This window comes from Prunus dulcis, chromosome 1, assembly GCF_902201215.1.
Source record: "Prunus dulcis chromosome 1, ALMONDv2, whole genome shotgun sequence".
Lineage (NCBI taxonomy): Eukaryota > Viridiplantae > Streptophyta > Magnoliopsida > Rosales > Rosaceae > Prunus > Prunus dulcis.
The window spans coordinates 6,138,847-6,151,221 of NC_047650.1; the positions used below are offsets into that span (position 1 = coordinate 6,138,847).

Genomic DNA, 12,375 nt, shown 5'->3' on the forward strand with positions numbered 1-12,375 from the left:
AACACATTTACTGAATTTACAAAAAAAATATCAAATTAAAAATAAAAACATCTGAACCAGACCCAGAAAAGGATTGATGAAACTAAAAGATACAGAGAGTCACAGAAAATACAAAAAAAAAACACAGCACATGAACACCAACTGCTGCAGAAGCAACAATCTCTACCTGTTGGCTAGACTGACTGATTAAAAATTCAAAAGGTACTTGCATTTCCTTTCCTTTCCTTTTTATTTTTCCTCTAATCAACTTTAGCTATCATTTTTTATAGATTATTTTACTGTTGTTTCATTGACCTTGGCATCAAAAAAACCCACTTGCCAAATTCTGCTGTCTAATCAAACTGTAAACAAATTACAGCAAGAGATAGTATTGAAACCAACAAATTTTCACCTGACCCAAAAAAAAAGCACCTGGTTTTTGCAGTCAAAGCTTTCACCTTGTCCTTTTTTAATCCTGATCTTTTTTCACCAAGCAGCAAAAACTGCAGTGATTCCCTCCAATGGAAATTAATGGGATATGGAAAAGAAAACATATAAAGGAAAACATAATAATTAATTACTATAAATAATATTAATAAACAATTATATAATTGAACAAGGGGAATTTACAGTTCATCTGTGCTTGTGGGGAGTGTGTCCTCTTTTGTTGCCGTTAGTGATAAGCACGCCTGGCAACTCATCATTCCCTCCAACCTCCTCTCTCTCTCTCTCTCTCTCTCTCTCTCTCTCTCTCACAACACCTTTTTCTCTCTACACCTTTCTTTATCTCTCTACAATTCTCATTTTTCTTCTTCTTCTTCTTCTTTCTCTAGCCCCCACTTTACTTTCTTTCTTCTCAGCTTTTTTTCTCACTTTATCCATTTTTTCCTGGAAATGCATATGAATTCTGTTTTGTCTGTAATTTATCTGCATTAGATTGGATCTGGGTCGGCTTCATTTGGACTCTGATTGGGATTTCTTCGTCAACAACCACCAGGTGTGCTCAAAATTCGGGCTTTCGATGTTGGGTTTTTACCATTTTGTAATATGTTTTTTTTTAGATTTTAGTTGTTGGGTTTGTGAATTAATGTTTCATTTTGCTGAACTCATTTTGTTTATTAGGAAAGTGTTGATTTTCGTGTGTCGCTCTGCTCTTGATGATGTGGGTTTGATCGGATTGGTCTATTATGATTGAATTTCACTGATCTGAGAGAAACTTCCGTGTTTTCTTGCTTGTGATTCTTAGTTTCGTTTAAATATGATTTTCCATGAAACTTAGTGCTAAATATTATAATTGAGTGGTCCCGAAATTCGAAACTTGGAACTCGTAGTATCTGTGCCATGGTCTTAGAATTTTTTTGGGTTAGTTGTTGTTTATCTTTCGTCTTCTCCGCCGTGACTCATGTGATTTAGTCACTAGTGTGAATGCGTGCGTGCGCATGTGAGACCGCGCATGTGTGTGTTAAAATGTCACCTGAGAATTACGTATCTGCCTCTGTTATTTTTCATTAATGTTTCACCTGCACTTTTCATCTGTGTATGCCAAATGCTTCCTTGGTTCTGTGCATGGCTTTGTGTTCGGTTCAATAAACAGTTTTGCTCCATCTTTTGTATTTTCCTTTGTCATGTTTATTCATTTAAATATTATTTATTTGCTCTTCTTCCTTGTCCCTTATACTCAATGTCTTTAGCCTGAAAAAAGTAGTTCTAGTTGGGTTCGATAAAAAAGTTGAGAGTCGATGTAGTTAGTTGGCAGTTTATCTGGAATTACATATTTTGATTGCAACTTCTGGGAATGAATACACTAAATTTCCCAATAAGATGTTTTGCATATTGGTTGAAGCTGCATTTAGGATTGAAAGGCAACTAGCTGTATCAGTGGATTGCATTATACATTATGCTGATATGAAGCTTTAATCTGTGAAACTAAGGACTTTAGGACTGAACCTATGTACTGAGCATCCTATATCTAATCCTGCTAAAACTTCAGTGGAATTTTTGCCGTTAGGGCAAACTATGCCTCATGTTACATACTTCACAGGACAAATATATGATGGCAGTTTTTGCTGCTCACAAGGTTTTATTTGACTCTATGTTAACTTTCATGTTGTAAAAATCACAGTTTTACTCCCATCTATGTATTTATTTTGTCTTTGTAAAATAAATTTTGTTTTCTTCTTCAAAAAGAAATAGCTAACAGCAAAATTCTGAACTGCGTGTTGCCTCCTATCTTATGGAATAATTTGCAAGGCGCATCTAGTTGTTTCTGGTTCTTTTTAGAAGTCAATCTTCTTAACCCTTTTATACTCTTTTTGTAGTGCCAAATTGTTTCAGGCTGGTTTGGCTCCAATCTTGCCAAAGTTGTGGATAACTTAATAGATAAAGCTACAAAAACAAAATGGCTGTTTCCATGAGAGATTTGGATCCAGCTTTCACGGGATCTGGACAAAAGGCGTATCCTTTTTCTCATGAAATATTCAGCATCTTTACAATTGTTGACATTTGCGTTTTGGACTTTTCGGTTTTCTAATGAATGCAGTTTGCAATTTATTAGAGAAACAGAACATAAAGACAGCAACTATTACCACAGTGTTGCTGCTGATGTCTCTTTTGCTCCTATTGCTGTTCTTTTAAGTTTGGATTTATATGGTTGTAATTTTATCTCCTTCTTGGGAAGGTTCATGTTATGATTCTCCTTGACAATGTATAGTGGACTTGAAATATGGCGCATTGAAAACTTTCGTCCTGCTCCTGTCCCAAAGTCCTCTTATGGAAATTTTTTTATGGGAGACTCTTATGTGATCCTGAAAGTAAGTGAATAGATGTAATCCAACTCATCTCTCATGTAGCAATACATGTGAATTACTCTAGTCATATACTGCAATTGCCAGAAGCTTTATTTGTGGTGGCTGTTTTCCCTAAACATTCAATACTCTACGTTGTCTTTGCTATCATACGAGCCACATGAGGTTTTTGTGCAATATAAGTTAATCTAAATGATTTTTAGTATTCTGGATATTATATATCATCTGTTTTATTCTTCACGTAGTTCCTATGGTGTGCATTTTCAATAATTTGAATAACTTCTGAGTTTCTCACCTTTTCTACTTAGACAACAGCCTCAAAAAGTGGTGCTTTGCGGCATGATATCCATTATTGGCTTGGGAAAGATACTTCTCAGGTAAACTCCAAAATTCACGCTATTCAAGTTCTTGCCTGAGTTTGAATTCTCAGCATATCTTTCTGACATAGGGATCTGTTAAAACAGGATGAAGCTGGAACCGCAGCCGTCAAGACAGTTGAATTAGATGCAGCTCTTGGAGGACGTGCTGTCCAGTATCGCGAAGTACAGGGTCATGAAACTGCAAAGTTCCTATCTTATTTCAAACCATGTATCATACCTCAGGAAGGTGGAGTTGCATCTGGGTTCAAACATGCTGAGGCTGAAGAACACAAGACACGGTTGTTTGTGTGCAAAGGAAAGCATGTTGTCCATGTCAAAGAGGCAAGTCTGTGCATAGGTTTCTGCTGATGATGAATAAATCTCATTGATCTACAAACATATGTGTACTTACAAAAATATGCATGTGTGTGCGTGTGTGTTTATGCATTTAACGTATATACATACACATGCATCATACATCATATATATGTGTATACCTTAGTTTTCTTTTTCTTTTTAAGTCATTTTTCCGCATTACAGGTTCCTTTTGCTCGATCTTCACTCAGCCACGATGACATTTTTATTCTGGATACCCAGTCTAAAATATTTCAATTTAATGGTTCCAACTCATCCATTCAAGAAAGAGCTAAGGCGTTAGAAGTTCTCCAGTACATTAAAGACACATATCATGATGGGAAATGTGAGATAGCTTCCATTGGTAAGTCAAATTACATAGTGGGAAGTTCAATAATGACAATTAACTATCACTTTCTCTCTCTGAGTCAATCTTCTTGTATTTCATGTAGAGGATGGGAAGTTGATGGCTGATGCTGAAAGTGGAGAATTTTGGGGTTTATTTGGTGGCTTTGCTCCACTTCCAAGGAAAACAGCCACCAATGAAGATAAATGTTTTGATTCTTATCCTACCAAGCTACTTTGGTAATTTGCCATCTTAATTTACCCTTTTCTATTACGTATATTCTTATAAGGATCTCTGTCATGTTAAGTGCACCTCATTGTTTTTAGAATGGGTAATATGTTACTAGAGAGATTCGTAAATGCACTTATGTAGTCATCTATTTCTTTTTTTTCCAACTCTTTGATCCAATTAAGAAATCTATTCATTTTCTTCCCCGTCTTTGGACCCAAAAAAAAAAAAAATTCAGATACTTGGCATCTTCTTTATGATAATGATATCTTCATTTGATATAGTGAAGTTTTATTCGTAATCATGAATTATGATATCCAATTTGTAGTTCTGACAGAAGTACATTTTCCTTTTAAGCGTTGAGAAGGGGAAGGCAGAACCAGTTGAGGCTGATTCTTTGACGAGGGATTTGCTAGACACAAATAAGTGCTATCTTCTAGATTGTGGGTTGGAAATGTTTGTTTGGATGGGGAGAAATACATCTCTTGATGAAAGGCGGAGTGCAAGTGGAGCTGCAGAAGTACTAGTCGTTGCCTTTTCTTTTTTTTCTTTCAGCTATCACTTTTGCATTTTGATGTACATTCTCAGTAAACCTGTTATTCGCTTGATCTCACCATATAGGAGTTAGTCCGCGGTCCTGATCGATCGAAATGCCACATAATTCGTGTAATTGAGGGCTTTGAGACAGTAATGTTTAGGTCAAAATTCGATTCATGGCCTCAAACAACTGATGTAGCTGTGTCAGAGGATGGTAGGGGCAAGGTTGCAGGTCAGTCATTGAACAGCTTTGCTTTTGATTTTGATTTTGATTTCTTTTTCCTTGCAACATATTTTGTTCTTGTGATCCTCACCATCACCCTCATAAAAGAAAAAAAAAAAATCTTACTTCTGTTGTTTCTCATTGTTTCTGCAGCACTCCTCAAGCGTCAAGGGGTTGATGTGAAGGGTCTACTGAAAGCTGATCCCGTAAAAGAAGAACCTCAACCATACATTGATTGCACGGGAAATCTGCAGGTGCTGTATATCGTATAATCCCTTTGTAACAGCTCTTACATAGCAATGCTAGTTCTTGTTCTTCATTTCCGACTCTTTCGGGAAAAATTTCACTTTTACCAAGAACCTAATTTGTCCACACAAGCTCCACAAAGCCAGTTGCCCGCATTTTTTTTCCTTTAAAAAAAATTAAAAATGAAAGAAGACATGGGGAATGTTCCAGGAAAGCTTTCTGTGTCCGATGAGGAAGATATAAAAGACGAAGTGCTTCAGAGTCAATTCATATTCTAACCATAAACCTAAGGGGTTGTAAAATTCTACAAGAATCATCTTGGACTCATCATCAATGAGGACTTGTGGAAACATCAACAATCATTTAGCGATGCCATATTTTGTTTTTGCTTTAGTTTCATATTAATGATGTGATATTCACTTCATTGTACCGAATTGCTTTCTAGGTTTTGAGAAGTGCATCTTGGATGAGTCCTAAACCCTTACCCCCACCCCCACCCCTGAGGAACTGAACTAGAGATAAACCTCGTGTCCACTTTTTGTTTATGCTGTCATGCTAAGGGTAGCTTTATCTTGGTTTGGCAGGTTTGGCGTGTGAATGGGCAGGAAAAGATTCTACTTCCACCTTCTGATCAATCAAAATTTTACAGTGGAGATTGCTATATTTTCCATTATTCATATCCAGGAGAGGATAAAGAGGAGCATCTTATAGGAACATGGTTTGGAAAGCAGAGTGTTGAGGTAATAATTTACCGAGCATCTTATCAATCTTGACACCGTGCTCAGAATATCATAAAGTATTCAATGCCTTACAACAATTCCATGAAAAAGCCAGGGAACCTGAAAGCGCCGCCTTTTAAAATTAAATAAAATGACTAGCACTGTTGAGGGTATGCCACGGAAATAGGAAACTATTTAAATAAATTTCTGGTCAAATAAGTGTATATATGATGTTCTATTCATGAATACAGTTTTTATAAAGGAATCCTTTATAAAACTCAAAGGAGATTTAATGGGAAGGTTCCTTTATAAAACTCAAGAGAGATTTAATGGAAAGGTAAATCCAACTTTTTAAGCCATAAAAAAGTGTGCATTCTTTGATATGGAATATTCAACTCACCTAGATTCAGCAAAACTATTATTTTAATTACCTGGGTTTTGCTACAGGAATCCTTTGTCGCTATGCAGCCTTCTCCAGAGACAAAGGATCTATCTTAGCTCCTGGCATTTGCACTTATTCATTATATCTATTCATGTGCTTGTGCAAATGGAGGAAACTAAAACCTATGGAAACGTGATTGGTGTTGGGTCATGCATTTGGAATTTACTTGTTTAAATTGAGTTTACATTATTTCCTTGATGCACAATCATGCTTATAGGACATTTTCTCAACTAAAATAACCTTCAGAAGTTACTTGTGTCTTTTGTTCCTCCTCTTTTTTGCAAGCTACATTAGTAAGATATATGTTTGTTCATAAATTTAGCCCATCTAAATGCATCTAGATTGCATGGCTCATGGAAGGCTTACTAAATATGAATTACTACTCAAAATAGGAAGAAAGAGCGTCAGCTATTTCACTAGCCAGCAAGGTGGTTGAGTCATTGAAGTTTCTAGCTGCCCAGGTAGTTTTCCTTCAACTGTAGATGCTATTGTTACACTGATGTATGTTTTTGTCCTTATTCCTTCGTTACATACTGATTATGTTTTTTCACCAATTTCAAGGCTCGTATCTATGAAGGCAGTGAACCAATTCAGTTCTATTCAATCTTCCAAAGCATAATTGTATTGAAGGTTTGTGGATTCCATGATACTAGAGAAAAAGAAAATTGAGAAGAAAAAAAAGGATTAAGAAACAAACTTCTTGTGTTCAGCATTTATAAATATTTGCATGTTTTCGAATGACCACAAAATGGACTGTGAAATCTATCAGGGTGGTCTAAGTGATGGATACAAAAACTATGTTGCGGAGAAGCAAGTTCCAGACGAGACATATCAAGAAGATGGTGTGGCATTATTTCGTGTCCAGGGAACTGGGCCAGATAATATGCAAGCAATACAAGTTGATGCAGTAAGTCTCTTCTTTCTTTTCTTCTCCTGGTTCTGTTTGCAATAGGATACTTGTAGGCTATTGTGTATAGTGGGGTGTGTGTGTGTGTGCATATTCCTGTCCTGTATGTGGAAGTTATGTTAACATCATTCCTCCTCCTTTTTTTCCTCTGCTTTTCCCCTTAATCCCTTCCATCAGGTTGCATCATCTTTGAATTCCTCCTACTGCTATATATTACATAGTGGCTCAACTGTCTTTACGTGGTCTGGAGGCCTCGCAAACTCGGATGACCAGGAACTTGTTGAGAGGCAGCTCGATCTGATAAAGGTCCAATATGCTCTATGTTTTCTTTTATTTAAAAAAAATGCTGTACAAGATAGAGCTCTTTATGTGAGATATTCATTTGTACGTATCCATAATGGGGGAAAGGCTAGTCAATCTTGCGACATGAAAGTGCTACATTTATGCGTTTGTATGTTTTGTCACCTACTCACATGTGAATTACTGCAGAGTTCATTCGGCTGATTTAATTTCTTTTAACATTTTTTTTAAAGAGGGTTATTTCGATTAATTAATTAATTATTTTTATTTTTATTTTTATTTTTTGTGTATGAAGGGGTTATTATGTACGCTATTTTAAATTTAAAAAATTTGGATCTTCTTGTTAATCTACTGATTTGTCTGCAGCCAAATCTTCAGTCGAAAACACAAAAGGAGAATGTTGAGTCTGAACAGTTTTGGGATCTGTTGGGAGGAAAATCTGAGTATCCAAGCCAAAAGATTGTAAGATCTGCAGAAAGTGACCCTCGCCTATTTTCCTGCACCTTCTCGAATGGTATGAATTTTATCTGAGCTAGAGGGTAACATTTTCATCTGCTCTAATTTCTTTCTTCAATTTGGCTTTAACCATGAAGTTTTTGACTTTTTTCTTCCCATTCTGTTGTTTTGATCATGACCACACTGCAAATCGATCTTCAGGCAATTTGAAGGTATATATTTTGGTTTATCATTTCTAATCCATAACATGAATGTGAGACTATGATAGCTTCTATGTATTCTGAAACGTGCAGGCATTTTTTGAAGTCTAATTTGTACTAGTTTTCATGCGATGTGTTATTTTGTATCATGTCATAAACCTTATGATTTGTGACACTGCTTCTACAAAAAGCAGCCTTCTCTGAAACCTAAGTACATGACATTCTTGTGCACCTGTTTCGGACGCTCATTTGGATACTTCAAAAAATTCAGCTTCAGTTACTTAAGAGAAAAGTTATAAAGATGTTATGTTTTGCATTTTTTACATGAAAAATACATGGTTATTATTTTTTAATATTTGATGCTGGCATACTGTCTAACTTAGTAAACTGTATACGTTAGGTATTTCAATATATGCGTCTAGGTTTCTGAGAGTTGACACGTCTGGCACCTTATGAATTACACATGATAATTGGCAGTTGTGTCTATGTCCATAGATCTTAGCATGAAACAGATTATGAACTCAAGAATGAGATGAATAAAATCTTCAACTTGCATGGAATATTGATGCTTTCTTGCATCAAAGTTATGCAATCGTACTTTGAATTTATTTCTGCATACAGATTTAAACGGAAGTAATTTTTGCAGGTAGTGGAGATATACAACTTCACCCAGGACGATTTGATGACTGAAGATATATTCATCTTGGATTGTCACTCAGACATCTTTGTTTGGGTCGGCCAACAGGTCAACTCCAAGGATAGGATGCATGCTTTAACTATTGGGGAGGTAAAAAGAATTTGTCTGGATGCAATGCTGTACTTTGGTTCCTCTGCTAGTTAGCAAAACACAAATCTCTCTTTGCCTTTCAGCCTGATGTGCACAGTGCACCAGGAAATAGAAACCCATAAATCCATTTCTATTTTCTATGTATCTTGAAACTTCTATTCTTCCACAACATGATGTGCACCATGCACTGGGAAATAATTTTGTATCTGACTTGAGTTAGCTGTATCAACTGTCTTTTAAGATACAGTAACTTTCTTGGAAATTTTCTCAACTGTCTTTTACATCTCTTATTGGTTGTGTCAACTCTCTTTAAGATTTCTAATGACACCATTTCTTGGCAATTTTAACTTTTGACAGAAATTTATCGAACATGATTTTCTTATGGAAAAATTATCTCGTGAAGCTTCAATATATATTGTCATGGAAGGAAGTGAGCCACCTTTCTTCACGCGCTTCTTCAGTTGGGACTCTGCAAAATCTTCTGTGAGATGCTATATCATTATGAAGTTGTCACCACAATTTGACATGTTTTTGGCAATCTGATTTTCCTTTCTTTTATTGGGTACAGATGCATGGGAACTCATTCCAAAGGAAACTTAGTATTCTGAAAAACGGGGGTACTCCAACTTTAAATGTAAGCCTTGTTCAGTTGTATTGATTGCATAAGATATAGATCATGAGTAGATACTTCTCTTGACTTCATTCGCATCTATGCTCGGAATTCTCTTTCAACTCCATTTCTCATATCCATTCACATCTTTCAGTCTATAAGAGAGAATTTTATTAGCATGTGCAATCCAAGTACACAGGAAGTATACAAGAGAGAAAGCCTAGTATAAATACTAATCAATATCAATAGTTGCCCCTTGTTAAGATCTGTGTCGTTAATGCAAGTGTGCCACTACTACATTGTGACTCTGCACATGACACTTGTTTGCATCTTGTTGCCAGATTAGTGCTTAGCAATAACTTATTAATTATCTAATGCTTGATTAGAAACCGAAACGGAGAGCACCTGTATCTTATGGTGGAAGGTCTAGTGTGCCAGAAAAATCACAGCGTTCCAGAAGCATGTCTTTCAGCCCTGATCGAGTTCGTGTGAGGGGCAGATCTCCAGCCTTCAATGCATTGGCTGCTACTTTTGAGAATGCTAATGCCAGGAACCTTTCAACTCCACCACCAATGGTCAGAAAGTTATACCCCAAATCTGTGACCCCAGATTCATCAAAATTGGCTTCAAAATCATCAGCTATAGCATCAATCACTGCTGGCTTTGAAAAACCAGGACCAGCAAGAGAATCCAATATACCAAGATCGCCTAAAAGTAAGTACTGGTTAAGCTTCTTCACGTTAGAAATTGTTGCACTCGGTTCCTTAGAGGTACTAAATTTAAAGCACCTTTTCCATGAGTGCAGTGAACTCAGGGGCCCCCAAACCAAAACTTGAGACGAATAACAAGGAGAATTCTATGACCAGTCGACTAGAAACCCTCACCATAGAGGAAGATGTGAAGGAGGGTGAAGCAGAAGATGAGGGTCTCCCAGTATACCCATATGAACACCTTAAAACAACATCATCAGATCCTATTACAGATATTGATGTGACGAAGCGAGAGGTAACATATTGGTACTGCATTATAACAATTATAGCATCACAAGTATATGTCTTCAATCCCATCCTTATGTTTTTGAGTTTCGCACAAGCAGATTTACTTGTCATCAGAGGAGTTCAGGGAGAATTTCGGAATGGCAAAGGATGCTTTTTATAAGTTGCCAAAGTGGAAACAGAACAAGCTTAAAATGGCCCTTTACTTGTTTTGAATCTCCCCATACTCGGCATTTTCTTCAGCTTCCTGCAGTTTACGTTGCATGCGTTGGAATGCTTGCCCAGCAAAACTGTACATAATCCTTGTGAAAACTACAGTTTGGTTATCTTTGAATTACAACTGAGGAAGCATTCTGATTACAGTGCTTTCTTCCTGCAGTGGGGGAACACAGATTCTCAGGAGTGAAAGGGACAGCATCAGTGCATTTTTAGCTGCTTCTGCTCCCAAGAAGCTTGTTTTCATGATTGGACAGAAACAACAAACAAATTTTCTAATCTTTTTCCCCTCTTTGTCCTTTTGAGTTGGTTTGAATGTCTAGGCTTGCATTTTTGTTAAGTTAGCTTCTTGGTATTCTTTCTGGTCACAGGTTTGTTGTGAGCTTGCATTTTTGTCTTTCATTTTCAATTTTTTTATTCAAAATTTGAAATTTTTTTTTGGTTGCTTTTTCTGGATTCAGAAATTGATTTCAGTAGAGCAATTAGGGGGCTTGCATATGCATACTTAGGTTGTGTTGATATCTGAGGAATGACACTGTGTACAGCAGAGTGTAAAAACCAATCGCTCCTGTTTTGACAATAAAAGTGTGACTTTTTGCCTTTCTTTGTGCCTTCCTACCCCTTATTTTCTTAGAAATATGTTCATTTTTAACCTTGTCAGTTTAACTGAAAATTAATTACAGGTAAATTCTTTAACATTGTTGTGTGGTTCATTACTAAATGAATGCTTTGGCTATGAGTTGATAGGTGATAAGGGGCTAATAAGATTTTACCTCCAGGTTAATTTACCCTCTTCCTTTTGGTCTTCATAGCAAAATAGATCGAAACATGTATTCAGTTTATTTTTTGAACCAGAAATGTAGCAAATAAATTAAATTAAATGGGCTAATGTTTCCATATTATCCCCATCCGCCTTTTCCAATTAGCTTCGAGTCATTCAAATGCATCTCTCCTAATGTCTCGCAAAGTCTCATTCATTGTTTCAAGTAGACCTGTAAACGAATTCGATATAATAGCATTTGAATTTTATGATTTCAATTAGATAATTCATTTATGATCTTAATTCGATAACTTGCTAGCTTCACAAGTCAAACTTTCAGAAATCAAAATTTAAGAGTTAATCTGATCCAATGGTAATCCACTCCAACTTTCTTTTAAAAAATAAAATAAAATATATCAAAGAACAACTTAATTAGATAATCTTCAACAATACAAAGGTTCTGGGTTCGAGTAATAGCATATGTGTAATGTGTGTGAGTTTAGTATACTATCGTCCCTCTCAATAAGAAAGGTCCTAAAAAAAAAAAAGATAATCTTCAACAACACAAATTAAGACGTCAACATATCTAAAGCACCAAGCCCAAGATTGCAACAAAAGTAACACGCTAAAAAGCAAAACTAAAACGGACAAAAAATGCACAAACAACTACTAGCCCACATCACTATAATTAAGCATAATCTCAATCAAAGCCCACAAAACTCAACATATATAACTGAAACTCTAAAGCAATCCGAGAGCCTAAAAGAACACTGACTTTGATGGGATAGACATATCCCAGCAAAAATATGTCGCGATAGATCTTTCCCACCAAAATTTTATCGAAACTATTGAAGTGGAAGGGGATGCACAATATATTATTACTGCTATTGAGAAATATGGGGAGGAT

General features: G+C 36.1%; 1 protein-coding gene across 6 annotated transcripts; it reads left to right on the forward strand.

Annotated features, from left to right (window-relative positions):
• On the forward strand, positions 1-11,310 carry LOC117615880 (villin-4). 6 transcript variants are annotated; one of them, XM_034345048.1, is made up of 24 exons: positions 1-201; positions 916-976; positions 2,298-2,433; positions 2,690-2,789; positions 3,092-3,160; positions 3,248-3,484; positions 3,683-3,860; positions 3,949-4,081; positions 4,428-4,590; positions 4,692-4,839; positions 4,984-5,084; positions 5,661-5,816; positions 6,630-6,698; positions 6,799-6,867; positions 7,007-7,144; positions 7,322-7,450; positions 7,811-7,958; positions 8,102-8,112; positions 8,747-8,887; positions 9,245-9,370; positions 9,456-9,521; positions 9,884-10,211; positions 10,303-10,502; positions 10,594-11,310. In XM_034345048.1, the coding sequence occupies exons 3-24, from the start codon at positions 2,378-2,380 to the stop codon at positions 10,705-10,707; spliced, it is 2,880 nt and encodes a 959-aa protein (XP_034200939.1). In that variant the 5' UTR covers positions 1-201; positions 916-976; positions 2,298-2,377; the 3' UTR covers positions 10,708-11,310. The 6 variants fall into 6 exon arrangements, 4 of the variants coding, with proteins under 4 accessions (XP_034200939.1, XP_034200941.1, XP_034200942.1 ...); XM_034345050.1 differs by having other exon boundaries at positions 2,314-2,433; XR_004584076.1 differs by lacking the exon at positions 1-201 and having other exon boundaries at positions 650-976; positions 10,594-10,784; positions 10,872-11,310.
• Positions 11,311-12,375: the final 1,065 nt, after the last annotated feature.